Here is an 18962-nt window from a genome sequence, read left to right on the forward strand (position 1 = left end):
ATAGATGGTTGGTTGGAAAGTTGAATTATCTCACTGTGACTAGACCGGACATCTCTTTTCCTGTGAGTGTTGTAAGTTAGTTTATGACTTCTCCTTGTGATAGTCATTGGGATGTAGTTGTTCGTATTCTGCAATTTATAAAGCCAGCTCCTGGTAAAGGACTACTCTTCGAGGATCAAGGCCATGAGAATATCACCGGATATACAGACGCTGATTGGGCAGGATCACCCTTTGATAGACGTTCTACATCCGGATATTGTGTTTTAGTTGGAGGTAATTTGGTGTCATGGAAGAGTAAGAAACAAAGTGTGGTTGCTCGATCCAGTGCAGAATATTAAGCAATGGCAGTAGCAACTTGTAAGCTAGTTTAGATCAAACAGTTGCTTGGAGAACTGAAGTTTGGAGAAATCGGTCATATGGAACTTGTGTGTGATAATCAAGCGGCCCTTCATATCGCATCAAATCCAGTGTTTCATGAGAGGACTAAGCACATTGAGATTGATTGTCACTTTGTAAGAGAAAAGTTACTCTCAGGAGATATTGTTACCAAATTTTTGAAGTCAAATGATCAACTTGCAGATATCTTCTCCAAGTCTCTTACCGGTCCTCGTATTAATTACATTTGAAACAAGCTAGGTACATATAATTTGTATGCACCAGCTTGAGGGGGAGTGTTAGAATAGAATAGGAAAACACAATCCTACACAAACTAGGAATATTTTATAGTCTCCTATTTGGTAAGGAATTGTATTATATAGTGTCTATAAATAGGGTTCTCTATGTAATTATTACAACAACAATTCAATAATATTCTTTCCTTATATTTCTCACAGGGACAATCAATAGCTCAATTCGAATCTACCTTAACTGCGAATACCCAATGACAACCACATGTGGTTTTGCCTTGAGGTAAAGGAACAAGCTCCCAAGTACCATTATTATGCAAAACAATCATCTCCTCAATCATAATTCATAGTATGCCGCCAATTTGGATGAACCAGTGCTTCTGTCACAGTCTTGGAAACTTTCAGTGTTGATAAGCTAGTAATGAAGGCATGATATGAAGATGACAGATTATGATAACTTAAATAAGCATATAAGGGAGTTTGATTGATGGTAGTTCTAGTACCTTTGCGAGGAGCAATGGGAAGATCATCTGATAAGTGCTCGATCGAAGCAAAAAACATTGTTGGAGCATGTATGAGTCTCCTGGATTGCTTTGGATTGCCTTGTGTACCTGTATCAAAATTAGAAATACTAATTAAATTAGCAAGCTCAGAAGGAGATTGAGGTCATCGGGAATAGACCTTAAGAGTTAGAGGTGGAGCTAAGGTTTGAATAATTGGAATTGGAAGGACTGATATGACCTGATTTTCCATATTCGGAGAAAATGCGGAGAAGTCTCAAAAAAAGTAACATCTATAAAACCCTTCGGGATGGCCCAGTGGTTTGGGCTTGGGACTGCCATGTTGGAGGTCTCAAGTTTTAAACACCTTGCCACCGAAAGCAAGGAGTTTGCCTTCTGGGTCGACTCGTCGCACCGGGCTTGCCTAGTGCGGGTTACCTCTCATATGTGGTTTGCTATTGCATAGGAGTGGGGGTTTTACCCTATGCACACCCAAAGGGTAGCTGCTGCATGTTTTTCTTGTCATCTAAAAAAAAGTAACATATACAAAGATCAAGTACTTATTGGTAAAGGAGTCAAAGCAATTGTAACCTTTTTGTAGAAGAGAATACCCGATAAAGACACATTTAAAAGCCTTGTGCTGAAGTTTATCTTTTTCGGGGATAAGGTTATGAACGAAACAGGTGCAACCAAACACACGTGGAGGAAGGGGAAACAAATTTTAGTACGGATAGAGGATTGAGTGAGGACTGTGGTACTGCAAAATGGATGAAGGCATCCGATTGATTAAATAACAAGCAGTAATAATGACATCACCCAAAAACCTAAAGGGACATGATTGTGAATGAGCAATGTTCGAGTTGTTTCTATGAGATGTTTGTTCTTTCGCTTAGCAACTCCATTTTGTTGAAGAGTATGTGCACAAGAAGACAAGTGCAATATGCCTTGGCATGACATAAAAGAAAAGAGAGCTAGAGAAGTATTCTCGGGCATTATCACTAATTAACTTAATGGAAATACTAAATTGATTGCGAATTTCAGCATAAAATTTTAGAAAGATAGAGAATAGCTTAGATCTATTTTTCATTAAAAATAACCACGTGCACTGAGATTAGTCATTAATAAAAGTAACAAAATAATGAAAGCCAAGAAGAACTGACACGACTCTGACCTCTTATATCCGAATGAAGAATTTCAAACATAGAGGTGACCCTATTATTGACGCGCTTTGGGAAAGAGGCATGAGTGTGCTTCCCAAGCTTACACGACTCACATTCTAACAAAGATAAATAGATAAACTGGGACCATCTTTTGAAATTTCAAGAGACTTGGATGACGCAATAGACTATGGAGCAATAAGAGGAAACAGTGGAAGTGAAGGTAACATGTGGTGTTGGGATAGAGAGCAGGTACAATCCATGTGACTCATTTCCTTTTCCAATCACTTGTCACATACTACGATCCTGCACAAGAAATGAATCATCAAGGGAAGTTACAACACATTTTAGGTTTTTTGCTAATTTGCTAATGGAAATAAGATTATATGGACTTTTTGGTGTAAAAAGGATCTATGTTGCTCAGATTATTCAAAAATGTTGATGGGTGCATGTTGGATCCTCCAAAAATAGTGTGTTTTTGAAGAATCTGACTCGGGTGCGACCAGTGTTATGAAAGGCGCTCGCCTTTCGCCTTTGGCGACAAGGCGAGGCGAGGGGTCATTTCCTTTTTCCAGCGAGGCGAGGCGACTTCAGAAAGGCACCATGGCGACGGAAAGGCGTAAGATGACGTGGTGTGGCGATGCAATAGGCGTCGCCTTTTTATTTTTTTATTTTTTTTAAGGTCGGACTTAATAAATAAAAGCTAAAATTAGGGTTTTTTTTGGGTATTTTTGCAAACTTGACCTTCACTAGACGCTCCTCCTCTTCTCCTCCTATTTTGCGATTACTGCTCCTTCGTGGAGACTTCTTCTTCGCGAATCGCAATCGCGACTGCTTCTCCTTCTCAAGTACGAAATCTTATCTCTAGTTCTTCTCTTCTTCTCTTCTAGTTCTTCTCATCTTTTCTTCTTCGCCTCTAATCTCTAGTCTCTACTCTGGTTTTTTTTTGGTGGAACTACTCTATTTTTTTTTTGGGTGGAACTACTCTGTTTTTCAGTATTTAGAGTTTGAGACTATGCTTGGTTCTGTACTTCTGTGGTAGACTGTAGTGCTCTGCTCACTGGGCTGGAATCTGCCTATATTTAAAAATAAATAAATTTGATCCTTCTATAATTATTTCTTCCCTACTTAATTTAGTTTTATACTAATTAATATAGTATTTATTTGTCCATAAATAGTGAATTCAATGACGTGAGATGCTAACAAAAAGAGGGACATTGCTAATGAATGTTATTGTTATTTAGATTTTGGATATTTATATATGCAATTAAATATTTTACATTTTTTTAATTAATTGGCGCCTCAATTCAAAAACACTATCCCTATCCCTTTAATTGGCAGGCCCTTGTCGCCTCTCGCCGTCCAAAACACTGGGTGCGACGACATTTTTAGAGTGTCGGAGCAACTTAGAAAAGGACTAATTTTAAAGGTATGAACTATACCTATCCCTTTTACAATAATCTTTGATGCATTAGCCAAAGTAACAGTATAGAGGGTAGAAGGGGTAGTAAGAGTACATAGAGTATTTTTGATACTAGAAATATGGTTAGAAGCACTGGAATCAAGAATCCGTTGTTCCTAAGATGAAGACTATATGCCATAAGCAAAGTACTTACCAGGTTTTGTGCAAGCAATTGATGATTGTTGCCTTGATGTTTGGTACTGAAGGTTGTCATTATAGTCTGCTCCAGTGATAGATCGAGATGATCCATCCATGACTTCAGGTGTAGGTAGAATACTATCTCTATTATGAGCCATTTGCGCAGACTTCTTTTTAGCATAATTTTTTGGGAACTCTTTCGGTTTCTGCGACTTTTTTTATTTCCCATATATATAGACAATTCTTTTTTGGTTACATGCACAAACAAGAGGATATCATAATTGAGCAGATCCCATCATATCTGCTTAGAGTTAACTTCCATATATTTTTTTGTCTTGGAGACAAAGGAGGGGTGTTGATAATTGATTCAAAAAAGAGTTTAAGTTACTAAGTTACTGCATAAGATAAATTATTTACTGTGAGTTTGAATAAGTCTTTTACTAGAGTTGAAAGAGTCTTTGTTAGGTTGTTATTTGGTTGCTATTTTTTTGGCACTTTCCTAGTTTCTAGTCAAGTGGGAGTCATGGATATATTATCATCCTGAGTCTGTAAGCCTATAAAGGCAGATGTTTCCAGCTAATAAATAGTGCAATTCTACAAAGTATTTCCTTCGTCTTCTTTGTGCAACTCTAAGTTTTGTAGTTAAAGAACCTCTATTTTTCCTACATTGTGGTATCAGAGCAACCGTTCGGTCTTTGACTGGCGATAAAGAGATAAGAAACAGCCCGGGAGTGAAGTATAAGAAGAAAAAAAAGTTATGGCCGCAAATGGTATATCCTCTACTTCACAACCCTTCATACCCGTCTTCAAGAATTGTGGGACTTGATTAAAGATGGGTTCACTGATGAGCAGAGCCGGATGTAGAGGAAGAGAAGAGATTAAAAGAAATCAGAAAGAAGGATTCAAAAGCTTTGTTCTTTATTCAACATGCTGTTCATGAGACAATTTTCTCAAGAATTGCAGCAGCTACTACCTCAAGAGATGATTGGCTGATTTTGAAAGGTGAGTTTCAAGGTTCCTCAAAGGTATTTACTGTGAAACTACAATCTCTTTGTCGTGATTTTGAAACATTGTTCATGAAAAACAAAGAATCCGTGCAAGACTTTTTATCAAGAGTTAGTGGAATTGTAAGTCAAATGAAATCATATGGTGAAGAGATGGGCGATAACATTGTAGTTTCAAAAGTTTTAAGAAGCTTACCTCCAAAGTTTGATCATGTGGTTGCAGCCATAGAGGAATCAAAAAACTTATCTAAGTTTTCATTTGATGAACTAATGGGCTCTTTGCAATTTCATGAGTCACGGATCAATAAGTCAATAGAGAGAACCGAAGAACAATCTTTTCAAGTGAAGGAAGAGCATCCAATTCAGAATGAGAAGTTGTTAGAACAAGGGGCACGAGGACACGACATAGGCTCTTTTAGAGGCAGAGGACGTGGTAGAGGCAGAAGCCAATCTGGGTGGACAAATAGCCGCAGAAGTGGAGTGCATTGTTACAATTGTCATAGGTTTGGCCATATAGAAGCTATCTGTTGGTATAAAAATGATCAAGCTAGTTCTGCCGAGGAAGAGGAAGAAGAAAGCGTGCTTTTCATGGCTCGCTCTACCACCATAGATTACAAGTCTGATGTTTGGTTTGTGGATAGTGGATGCTCCCATCACATGATCGGTGAAAGAAAAGGATTTAAAGAGCTAGATGAGACAAAAATGAGGCGAATTTGGCTTGGTGATAATAAGAATATTCAAGTCAAAGATGAAGGTACTATTGCTGTCCAGACTAGTCAAGGTAAAGTGAAACTTATTCAAAATGTGTTATTTGCTCCTAGCTTGGCACATAACTTAGTAAGTGTTGGCAATTGTTGAGTTGTGGATTCTCTGTCTTGTTTGATGATGACTCATGTGTTATTAAGAATAATAAGTCTGGTCAAATCTTAGCAAATATTCACTAGACAGATAATAAAATGTTTCCACTTGAAGTTTCAAAAGTTGAACAAGCCTTGATTGTTAGTGAGAAAAATCTTGACGAATCATTTGCGTTATGGACACTTGAATATAAATGGATTGAGATTGCTAAGTCAAAATAAGATGGTTCATGGTTTGCCAAATATATGATCTGTTGAAAATACATGTGAAGGTTTTATCTATGGCAAGCAACATAGAAATTCTTTTCCTGTTGGAAGATCCTTAAGAGCTACTAGCTGTCTTGAAATTGTTCATGTAGATTTTGTGTGGTCCTATGAACACAGAATCTCTTACTAGTTCTTGATATTTTCTGTTACTAATTGATGATTACAGTCGGATGAGTTGGGTATATTTTTTGAAGCTCAAATTAGAAACTTTTGCAAGCTTCAAAAAATTCAAGGCGTTGGTTGAAAACCAAGTTGGTAACAAAGTTAAGGTTCTGCATACCGACATAGGAGGTGAGTTCTTATCACAGGAATTTAAGTTGTTTTGTGAAGAAAATGTAATTCACAGGGAATTGACTGCACCTTACACTCCGGAGCAAAATGGGATTGTTGAGCGGAAGAACAGAACTGTAGTGGAGATGGGTGATGGCCAGGAGCATGCTAAAGAGTAAAGATCTTCCAAATCAGTTTTGGGCTGAGGTTGTCCATATTGCAGTTTTTCTGCTTAATTTTGAGTATTGGTAAACATTGTATTCTTCAGCATTAAGGATATGCTGGGGACCTTTAAAAAATCAGAAAAGAACAAAAAGCATAATACTTACAAGGATCCTAAGAATTTTAAAATTTGATCAAAAATTGATCCTGAATCCTCTAATCCTATCTCTTTACACCAAAAATAGAGATACAATGCAATTCCATTTAACCTTGTGAATGGAATTGGATATATCTTCAAAATTTCTACTATTCCTCTCCTTCCACACTGTCCACCAAATGCAATGTGGAATCAAATTCCACCAGATCTTCTGTCTCTTGCTACCTTCTCTCCTGATCCAACAACTAAGTAAATCAGTTGTATGTTCGGGGATAGTCCATTTCACTTCTAAAAAGTTGAGAAACATGGACCATATTTGTGCTGTGAAAGTACAATGTAAGAATAGATGACTGCTAGTTTCCTCTGTCTTTCCACATAAAGAGCACCACAGAAGTATGATCTTTCTTTTCTTCCTCAAGACTTCATGTGTCAAGTATGCCTTTCTAATGACCAGCCAAGTAAAGCATTTAACTTTTGTTGGTGCTGCAGTCCTCCAGATATTTTTCCATGAACTCTGGTATCTGCTACTTTGCGAGTTGCACTCCTTTTTATATGCCCTGCCAACTGTGAAGATCCCATCCTTACTATGTGACCATCTAACAACATCATTGTCAGTATTGGTACCTGCAAAATCTCCCACTTCCTCCAATAATTTGGCTACTTTCTCTATTTCCCAATCATTTAGAAGTCTTCTGAAATAGAGATTCCAACCTTGTACTGTCTAGCAATCACTGATCATTGCCTCAGAATTGGTGCACAAAATAAATAGATAGGAAACAGGTCTTTTAGGGGGGTTTGTTTGATCCATACATACCACCAAAATCTAGTTCTCCTTCCATCCCCCACATTGATATGTAAATTTTCTTCTAACTTGGGCCATAAGTTTCTAATAGCTCTCTAAACCCCCGCTCCATAAGCATCCGTGCTTATGTTACTACACCAAAATCCATCCTCCCCGTATTTACATTTAATCAAATCTTTCCACAAAGCTTGCCTCTCCTCAGTGTATCTCCACAACCATTTCATCAAAAGACTGTTGTTATGCTTCCTCAAATCTCTGATGCCCAAGCCACCTTTATCTTTTCTATGCAAAACTGTCGCCCACTTGACCAAATTGTATCCTTTGTTCTCTTTTCAACCATGCCAAAGGAATTCTCTCCTAAGTTTGTCCAATTTCTTAACCATTTTTTCCGGTATAGTGAAAAGAGACATAACATATGTTGGGAGAGAGTCTAGAACAGAGTTGATAAGAATGTGTCTGCCACCAAAAGAAATGTATTGAGCCTTCCATCTGGCTAGTCTCTTTTCACTCTTCTCGACTATGTTGTCCCATATCTTCAAATCTTTGTGTGTATTACCTAAAGGCATACCCAAATAAGTTGTGGGCAATTTCCCCACTCCGCAGCCCAAAATGTCAGCTAGACTTTGGATGTTTGTCATATACTGAATATGATATAAACTGCTTTTTCCCCAGTTAACTTTCAAACATGTACAAGATTCAAAAAACAACAAAATTAGTTTGATGAATCTAAATTGCTCCTCCTGTGGCTCACAGAAAATCACGGTGTCATCTGCATAAAGTAGATGGCAAATCTCTTTAATATCACCATTGTTTCCACTAATCTGGAAACCTCTGATCCACCTGTTTTGAGTAGCAATCCTTATCAAGCTATCAAATCCATCCATTACCAGGATAAATAAAAAGGGTGAAAGAGGATCACCTTGTCTGATTCCCCTTCCTGAAGAGAAAAAACCCACCGGTTCCCTTTCCTGGAGTCCACACACTCACTTGCAATGAGAGCTGCATCCATTATTTGTCTTCCTTTAATCAATGCCATTTGGTTTTTGTTGACAAGCTTATCAATCACTCTTTTCAACCTTTCTGCCAGTAGTTTTGCTATTACCTTGTAAACTTGAGTAATCAGACTTATTGGTTTGAAGTCTTTAAGTTCAGCAGCATTGGCTTTCTTGGGGATGAGTGCTACAAAAGTAGCATTAAAGCTCTTCTAAGTAATCTGTCTAGCATGGAATTCTTTTCTAGCCTTTATAATATTCTCTTTTAGGATCTCCCAGAAAGACAAGTAAAAGGACATGGGGAAACCATCAGGTCCAGGTGCTTTCTTCATAGCACAAAACTTTAAGCATCCTAAGATCTCTTCCTCATCAAAAGGACCCTCTAGTTCTATTTCCTCCTCCACACTAATGGTTGTTATCCCTTGTGATTGTAGCTCAGGCCTCCACTCTTCTGGTTCTGTGTACAAATTTTGGTAGAAGCTTTTGATGGTCTCTTTAATGACAGAGGGGTCATTAGTATTGCATCCATCCACCAGTAAAGACTCAATGGAATTATACCTCTTATGAGAAGTAGCTACTATGTGAAAAAACTTAGTATTTTTATCCCCCTGCTTTAGCCATTGGATTCTTGATCTTTGCCTCCATCTTATTTCTTCATTCTTAGCTACTTGCTCATAAGTGATGGCCAAATTTGTTTTTTGTTGGATCTCCTCCTCTGTGAGCACTCGTTGTTCCTGTACAGCTTCCGATTTGGCCAGCTCCTCCATAATCTCCTCCTTTTGTGCTTTTACAATTTTTTCTATTATTCTTACTCCATTCCTTCAATCTTTCCTTTCAAAAGTTTCAGCTTTTCTGCCAAAACAAAACCTGGGGTTCCAGTTATTACATAAGATTGCAACCATAATTTCACCTCTTCCATGAATCCATCCACTCTCATCCACTAATTTTCGAATTTGAAGTAGGACTTCTTGAAATTCAGATTCCCACATGTCAGTAGAATTGGGTTGTGGTCAGATCCCAACTTCGGCATTGTCCAAAGCAATCATGGGTCAAACACCTTTTGAAATCTAGAAAGGTAGAAAGTCGTGGGTAAGTCATTTGAGAATATTTCGTTGTATTGCATATGCTCTAATAAATTCTTAACATCGTAAAAAGCTTGATGAAAAATCTAAAAATGCATCTTTTTCAGATATTGCTCTGAATCCAAGGCTTTTAGATTGTATAATCCCACAAATGGCAAGGTGATTATCAGGAGAGATGTTGTATTTGATGAAAACACCTGTTGGAAATGGGAAAGCAACAATAAAAGTTCACAAGTTACGGTGGAAGATGAAACCTTTCCTACCGAAGAAGTAAGTTAGTCTCTTACTAATACACCAAGCCACTCTTCCGGAAACTCCAGCGACACAAGTCCAAGGTGTAGCAGCCCAACATTGATAGTGCCTGACTCAGAAGGTTCCAGTGAAACTCCTCCACGGAAGTTTAGATCACTTTCAAATATTTATGAAACATGTACCTTTGCTTTATTTGGGTAGACCCAACTAACTTTTAGGAAGCTTCAACAAAAATGGAATGGAGGTGTGCAATGGTAGAAGAGCTTATGGCGATAAGGAAAAATGGGACATGGGACTTGGTGGACCTTTCAGATGGAAAAAATGTTATCGGAGTAAAATGGGTGTTCAAGACAAAGTACCATGCTGACGGAAGCGTACAGAAACATTAAGTCAGAGTGGTCGCAAATGGATATTCGCAGCAACAATATAGTGATTGGGCAGGGAATGTGAACGACAGAAAGAGTGTTTCTGGGAACCTTTTCACTCTTGGTTCAACACCTATTACTTGGAGCTCAAAGAAACAATCAACAACAACGTTGTCTTCTTCCGAGGCTGAATATGTTGAAGCAGCATCTTCAACATGTCAAGTGTTATGGCTGAGGAAATTACTTGCTGATCTTCACCAAGAACAAAAGGGAGCAACAAAAATTTTCTGTGATAATTTATCAGTAATTGCAATGGCTAAAAATCCTGTTTGTCATGAAAGGTTAAAGCACATAGATATTCGGCATCATTTCATCCGTGATCTGGTTGCAGAAGGGCTGATTGAGTTGAAGAGTTGTAGCACAGAAGAACATGTGGCAGATATTCTTACTAAAGCACTTCCTCAGGCAAAGCACAACTACTTTATGTTATGCCTTGGCATATGTGATTTTGAATCAAGTGGGAGGGAGTGTTGTGAATTGATTCAAAAAAGAATCTAAGTCACTAAGTTACTGTATAGGATAAATTATTTACTAGGAGTTTGAATAAGTCTTTTACTAGATTTGAAAGAGTCTTTGTTAGGTTGTTATTTGGTTGCTATTTTTCTGGCATTTTCCAAGTTTCTAGTCAAGTGGGAGTCATGGATAGATATTATCTTCCTGAGTCTAGTTAATAAAGAGTTTACTTCTACAAAGTATTTCATTCGTCTTCTTTGTGCAGCTCTAAGTTTTGTAGGTAAAGAACCTCTATTTTTCCTACAAGGGGATCGTCTTGTGAGGCTTTCAATATTTGCAAGGTTATCTGCACAATAGGTACCCAGTCTAAGCATATGCCATATGCTGGCTCCAATTCTTTCCATCAAAAACTTACTATTTTCCAGTATGCTTTTGTTTGGAAGGTAATGATATCCTCTTTGTAAATGAGGTGGTCTGCTTCAAATCATGACTCCGATACTCACTTAAAAAAAGAGTCATGACTCATGTATCAGATAGGTAGAGAGTTAAGACCTAGATATATGTACAGGTGCAATATAGTAATATATGTATTAGTATCTCACGTCACCTAGAGTGTAATGTAGGCATTGTAAAATGTGCCTATAAAAGAAGTGATAAGGAAAAAGCTAGAGTGTATTAATTGGCGCCTCACTTCAAAAAGGTGAGTGCCTTGCCTCTTGCCTTAGTGAGGTAGACCCTTGTCGCCTTTTGTCACCTTATGCCTTCCAAAACATATTTCCATACTAGCTCACAAGGTTCTACAACCATTGCTTGTTATTCAACTTTTGCACTAGATCTAGCAACCACATTCTGTTTCTTACTCTTCCAGGGTATCAATTACCTCATGCTTTTACCGATCAATGACAGATATCTAACAATCTACTCATGGCCTCAATCCTCAAAGAGTAGTCCTTTAACTAGAACTGACTTTATATATAACAGAATTCAGACAATTGCATTACAATGGCTATTACACAAAGAATCCGTAAACTAACTTGCAACACTCACATGTAAAGCAACATCAGGTCTAATCACAATGAGGTAATTCAACTTACAAATCAGACACCAATATCTTCCAGGATCACTAAGTGCCTCCCTTTGTCTTGACTTGAGTTTAGCACTCGGATCTAGTAGGAGTATCAATAGGTCTACATCCCATCATTCACGTCTCTCAAAAAATGTCTAAGGTATACTTTCATTGTGAAATTAAAAAACCATATATGGACTGAGCTACCTAAATAGGCAATTACTAGAAATGCTTTCGTCTACCGCGGTCTTTAGTCTGAAAATGCCAAATGAGATGTTGCTTTAAATTAGTGATACCGTCCTGATCATCGCCAATGCTAAAAATATCATCAATATAAATCACCAAATAAATACATAACTTTGGAGCAAAATGTTGATAAAACACAAAGCGATGTGCTTCACTACGAGTCATGCCAAACTCTTGGATTACTATGCAAACTTCCCAACCAAGCTCGAGGAGATTGTTTCAGACTATAGAATGACTGATGCCTACTTGAAACCCCCTCCTCCTAGCTACAAAATTAGGTGGTTGCTTCATATAAACTTCATCCTCTAGGTTACCATTGAGATTCATCCTCTAGGTCACCATTGAGATAAGCATTTTAAATTGAATGTCCAATTGATAAGAGGCCAATGTCAAACAACAACCATGGATAGAAAAAGACAAACAAATGGTATTTAAGCTAGAGGAAAGAGAGTATCACTGTTATCAATCCCAAATATGTAAGTATACACCTTGGCAATAAGGTGAATCTTCACTCTATCAACTTGGTTGTTTGGATGAACTTTGACTGCATAAATCTAATGACAACCAACAATATATTAATCTAAGGAAGATGAACAAGCTTTCAAGTACCACTTGCATGTAAAGCAAACATCTCATCAATTATAGTCTATCACCATGTTGTATGAGAGTGCTTCAAGAGTAATCTTACTGATGGAAACAAAGGAGAAAGAATATACAAAAGCCTTATGGAGTGATGACAGACGATAACTTAAATAGTTATTATGAAGGTTAGTATTACGAGTGGATTGTATATGTTTTTGAAGTGCAATAAGTTGATTAGAGTAGACAAGTCCACAGTAGTTGTAGTGTTCGGTGAATCATCTGGGCCTGATGCATGAGGCAGACGATGATGATGTCAGAAGTGGTGGCATTGTGGCTAGAGATGTAGAAGTAACTGTAGATTTTGTAAAAGTTGGTGTAGGTTAGACCTCAGAGATATCTAATGATCAGAAGATGTAAAGTAAGGTCACAACTAAAAAAATGTATTATATTGATCTTTTTTGATAAAACAGTAATAGTATTGGTCTTGTTAGTTTGGTTATTCTAAATTGTTTCTTTGTTAGAAATATGCACAAGAACTACAACAGTCCAAGTTCTCTGTATTTTAGGGTAGTAATTTACTGCATAGAAGTTAATTAGTTTCTATCTTATCCATAATTAGTTTCTAATCTTATCCCTAATCCTTAGGAGTTGGTTTCTCAATTTCAGTTGGCTTGTAAACACTATAAATTAATCTGTTTTATAATGAAGTAAGTAGTTTTGCTTTCATAAATATTTCTTTGCTGGTTTATCAAAATAATGTTCCCACTTGTTCAAAAACAAGAGAAACCAGATTGTTATGTTCTTCCTTCTCTGTAAACTAACAATTGGTATCAAAGCGTTTATTTCTTGAGGGATTTGTGGGTGTTTCATCAATGTTAGGATTGTAATCAAGAACATAAGTTTATCAATCAAGGAAGCAGAATCAAGTTTTTCTGTAATGGCACCACCTGTTTTTAACGGTGATAACTATCAGATTTGGGTGGTAAGGATGGAAACTTATCTAGATGCCATGGATATATGGGAGGCAATCGAAGAGGATTATGAAGTTCCTCCGTTGCCTAACAATCCTACTATGGCCCTAATTAAGAACCATAAAGACAGGAAAACAGAAAATCAAAGGCAAAGGCCTATTTATTTTCAGCAGTATCTTCTTCAATCTTCACTCGAATTATGTCTCTAAGGTCAACCAAAGCCATCTGGGATTATCTCAAGGTAGAATACGAAGGGGATGAAATGATCAGAGGTATGCAAGTGCTAAATCTTATAAGAGATTTCGAGACGCAGAAGATGAAAGAAATTGAAACCATCAAAGATTACTCTGAAAGGCTTTTGAACATAGCAAACAGGGTAAGATTGCTTGGTTTCGTGTTTAATGATTCACGTATTGTTGAAAAGATTCTGCCAGAAAGATTTGAAGCAACCATAACTACTTTGGAAAACACTAAGAATTTGTCCAAAATCACCTTCGCAGAGTTATTGAATGCTTTGCAGGGTCAAGAACAACGAAGAGTCATGAGAGAAGAAGGAAATACTGAGGGAGCATTGTTTACCAAGCCTTAAGATGGAGGCAAAAACAAAAAGAAGAAGAGCAAGAAATGGTGAATGTATTTTAGCAAGTACTACCAAAGGAAAAACTGGACACTCAAAGAAAAGTTATCCTCCTTGTAAGCATTGTAACAAGAAAGGCCATCCACCATATAAATATTGGAGAAGGTCTGATGCTAGATGCAGTAAATGCAATCAACTTGGGCATGAAGCTGTCATTTGCAAGAACAATGGTCAGCAACAAGAAGCAGAGGCTCAGATTGTTGATGGTGAGGAGGAAGATCAACTCTTTGTTGCTGCATGTTTTTCAAGTAGATCATCGAGCGCTACATGTTTTTCAAGCAGATCATCGAGCGAGTGTTGGCTGATTGACAGTGGATGCACTAATCACATGACAAATGACATGTCTCTCTTCAAGGAGTTGAATCCCACGACCATTACTAAAGTCAGAATAGGTAATGGCAACCATCTTCCTGTAAGAGGGAAAGGAACCATTGCTATTTCAAGTCATTCAGGTACTAAAATAATTTCTGATGTGCTTTATGTACCTGACATAGATCAAAACTTGCTTAGTATTGGTCAATTGATGGAAAAAGGCTACAAATTAAATTTTGAAGATAAACATTGCTTGATCAAGGATGCTTCAGATCAAGAAATGTTTAAAGTAAGAATGAGAGGCAAAAGTTTCTCATTAGATCCATTTGAGGAGGAGCATGTTGTTTTTTCAGCCAAAGAAAGTGTTGCAGAAGTATGGCACGAGAGACTCAGACACTATCACTATGAAGGGTTGCTTAAAATGCAAAAAACAAAAATAGTTAAGGACTTGCCTGCTTTAGAAGTAAATTCTTCAAATTGTCTTGCTTATCAATATGGAAAACAAAACAGACTTCCATTTCCAAAGACAAGTTGGAGAGCCTCGAACAAATTGCAACTAATTCATACTGATATAGCACGACCTCAAAGGACTCCCTCACTAAAAGGTAGTCTTTACTATATCATTTTTGTTGATGATCTAACCCGCATGTGTTGGATTTATTTTCTCAAGCATAAGACAGAGGCTGCTAATGTCTTTCGGAAGTTCAAAGCACAAAAGTAGAAAATGAAGCTAACTGTAAAATTCAGTCCGTAAGAACAGATAATGGAATGGAATACACTTCTCACCAGCTCAACATGTTATGTGAGGAAGAAGGGATTCATCATCAGCTTACTACTCCCTATACTCCACAACAAAATGGAGTAATTGAGAGAAGGAACAAATATATTATGGAGATGACTAGATGCATGTTGCACGAGAAGAACTTGCCAAAGCAATTTTAAGCAGAGGCAGCAAATACATCAGTTTTTCTTCAAAATAGGCTTTCTACTAAGGTAGTGAAAGACTGAACTCCTTTTGAAGCTTGGTATGGATTTAAACCATCATTAAATTTTCTTAAAGTGTTTGGTTGTCTATGTTTTTCCTATATTCCTCAGGTTAAACGAGACAAACTAGATAAAAAATCTGTCCCAGGCATTTTTATTGGATATAGTTAAGTTTCAAAGGCATAAAAGGTCTTCCAACCACAAACTGAAAATATAATCTTTAGTAGAGATGTGTATTTTATAGAGAAGAAGAGTGGTGTTGGGAAGACTCAAAGAAATCTGTCCTTAACTCTTCTGACAAAGCAGAAAAGTTTCCTACCAAGTTTTTTGAAAAGAAATATCACTCTCACGGCAGGATGAAATGGTGGATCATTTACCAGTAAAAGGTACTCGACAACTCGCTGATATATATATATCAGTGATGCAATATAGCAGTAAGTGAACCTGCTGGGTACAATGAAGTCAAGAATGATGAAAAATGGGTGGCTGCAATGAAAGAAGAGTTGTTTATGATTGAGAAGAACATGACTTGGGAGCTTGTTGATCAACCTGAAGACAGAAAAATAATTGGGTTGAAATGGGTCTTTAGAACCTAGCTAAATGCACATGGTTCAATGAACAAGCATAAAGCAAGACTTGTAGTTAAGGGGTATGCTCAAATTTTTGGTGTGGATTATTTTGATACATTTGCACCAGTAGCTAGGCTTGACACGATCAGGTTACTTCTTGCTCTTGCTGCACAATTGGGCTGGAAAGTGTATCAGATGGATGTCAAATCAGCATTCCTTAATGGCTTTATTCAGGAAGGAAATTTATGTTGAGCAACCTGAAGGCTTTGTAGAGAAAGGAAAGGAGGACAAAGTTTATAGGCTTAGAAAGGCACTTTATGGACTTAAACAGGCACCAAAAGCCTGGTATGGTTGACTAGATGGCCATTTACTTAGCTTAGGCTTTGAAAAGGGTCTATCAGAATCTACTCTTTATGTTAAACATCATGGCATTGATATTCTTGTTGTGTCTATATATGTGGATGTTGTACTAGTTACAGGAAGCAATACAAGGCATATCGAGGGTTTCAAGCAAGAAACGATGTAAGCCTTCAAGATGACTGATGTTGGTCTAATGTCTTATTTTTTTGGTATGGAAATCAAGCAGGGACAAGATGAATTTTTCATTTGCCAGAAGAAATATGCTAAGGAAATTCTCAAGAAGTTCAACATGGAAGATTGCAAGGAGATGAGTACTCCTATGAACCAAAAAGAGAAACTAAGCAAGAATGATGGAGTAGAGAAAGTAGAGAGAAAAAGTAGAGGGAAAGTAGAGGAAACGTACTTCAGAGGCTTAGTTGGTTGTTTGATATATCTCACAGTTACAAGACCTGATATTTTGTATGCTGTAAGAGTTCTATCGAGGTTCATGCATTGTGCTAGTGAGGTGCATCTAAAAGTAGCAAAACGAGTTTTCAGATACATCAAAGGTACCATTAATTATGGTATCAAGTTTCAGAAAAATTAGATCTAAAACTACTTGGGTATTCTGATAGTGATTGGGCTGGATCCACGTATGACATGAAGAACACATCTGGATATTGTTTCAGTCTTGGCTCAGGAATGTTTTCGTGGTGCTCAAAGAACCAGGACATTGTGGCTCAATCCACTGTAGAGGCGGAATTTGTGGCTGCAACAGCAGCAGTGAATCAAGCGATGTGGTTGAGGAAAGTATTTGTTGATCTGCACATGAATCAGACAAAGGGAACTGAAGTATTTGTAGACAACCAATCTGCCATAGCAATTTCTCATAATCCTGTATTTCATGGGAAAACAAAACACTTCAACATCAAGCTTTTCTTCTCGAGGGAAGTGCAAAATAATAGTGACGTGATTATGCTCTATTGCCAAACTGAAGAGCAGTTGGATGATATCTTCACCAAACCATTATGAGGCAACAAATTCCAACTTCTCAGGCAAAAACTTGGAGTTTACAGCTCTTAAAGCAAGAAGGAGTGTTAGAAATATGCATAAGAACTGCAGCAGTCCAAGTTCTTTGTATTGTAGGGTAGTTATTTACTGTTAAGCATTTAATTAATTTCTAATCTTATCCCTAAACCTTAGGAGTTGGTTTCTTAATTTCAATTGGTTTGTAAACTCTATAAATTAATCTGTTTTATAATGAAGTAAGTAGTTTTGCTTTCATAAATATTTGTTTGCTGGTTTATCAAACTAATGTTCCCACTTTTTCAATAACAAGAGAAACCAGATTGTTATGTTCTCCGTTCTCTGTAAACTAACATTCTCACTTCCACAGTCGTGCATAAATGTTGCTCTTTGCTTCGTTTCACCTGAAAACGTTGGTGAATGCATTCGTTTGACTGAGGAATTCCGCAAACTTCCCCAAGATCATGTTGCTAAAGAAGACAAACTGGAGGTACTTCTCTTGTTCTATGTTTGTCAGAGCTGTTTATATGCTTCTGTGTTTTATGACCATGTTCTTGCCAGAATTTCTCTTTGCACAGATTCACATTCCTTTTTAAGTAGATTACTCTCTATATGACCCCATTATCATTTTGGAGAGTCAAAACAGTCTAAAATGTCTAACTATTTTTAAATGTAAAAGAGTTTCGAATTGGATTACTTTTTATATAGTTTCAAGTACGTAAATTCTATTTTAAAAGTTTTGCCATATTAATTTCTGAGTTCACACCTAGAATTAGATGGTTGACTCTATTACTCTGGACCTCGCTATTATTCTCAAGACAGAGGGAGTATTATTTATAGGCTCTTCAATTGTTCTGGACATATGTAGTTAAGTGTGACATGGATCTGTGTGTAAGGCTATATTTGAAACACAAAGGAAGTTTAATTATTTACGCTTGAGGAACATCTTTCTTCTAATAAGTTTCAACTGTTTGGGGACATTTTTGAATCTCGTAAGGGGAATGAGTGTAATGCAGACCAGACGAGTTCCCTTCCCTGGCAACAACAATGTCTCTCTATTAAGTCTACTAAATGAGCCTTTCACTGCCCACCTAACCTTATCCTTAATTGAGCTCTTAAGGTTAGCTATAGTCAAGGTTCTTCCAAAGCGGGATAGCCATAGAAGCAGGCTGCTATCCTTCGGTTAAGGTATTAGTGTTTTTCCTATTATACCACAAATATCACATTTTCCCACTTTGTTCAAATAAGAGTTTTGCATTGTTTCTTATTATGAGAAGATAATACCTTCCATGAAAAAATAAGATGAAGTGGCTTTCAATAGTCGAGTAATGTTTAATGCTCTGCCATACAATTTGAGCGATAAATGAGTTCCGTCGTAAGCACGATCAGTGTTGTTAGAAGTGAGCGCTTTGTCGTTTTAATACTTTTCCATACAGTTTGAGGGATAAATGAGTTCTGTCTTAAGCATGAATCCTATTAATAAAATCCTTGGATTTCTTCATTATGGATTGGACATTGTACTTTATGCTCTTTGTTATAGAATGTACATAGACACATTTTCATATAGAATACACAGCACAACCATTAATAGAGATATTTAGGGATTTTTTTATTTTGTTTTCCT

General features: G+C 37.1%; 1 protein-coding gene across 1 annotated transcript in view; it reads left to right on the top strand.

Annotated features, from left to right (window-relative positions):
* Positions 1-18962, top strand: part of LOC102579336 (microtubule-associated protein futsch-like) — a 53915-nt gene that overhangs the window by 18899 nt on the left and 16054 nt on the right. The window contains exon 8 of the mRNA XM_015312303.1: positions 17709-17828. Within this exon, the coding sequence (XP_015167789.1) occupies positions 17709-17828 (120 nt within the window). The remainder of the gene's footprint in view (positions 1-17708; positions 17829-18962) is intronic.

The sequence above is a fragment of the Solanum tuberosum genome, unplaced genomic scaffold (genome assembly GCF_000226075.1).
Source record: "Solanum tuberosum cultivar DM 1-3 516 R44 unplaced genomic scaffold, SolTub_3.0 scf00198, whole genome shotgun sequence".
Taxonomy (NCBI): domain Eukaryota; kingdom Viridiplantae; phylum Streptophyta; class Magnoliopsida; order Solanales; family Solanaceae; genus Solanum; species Solanum tuberosum.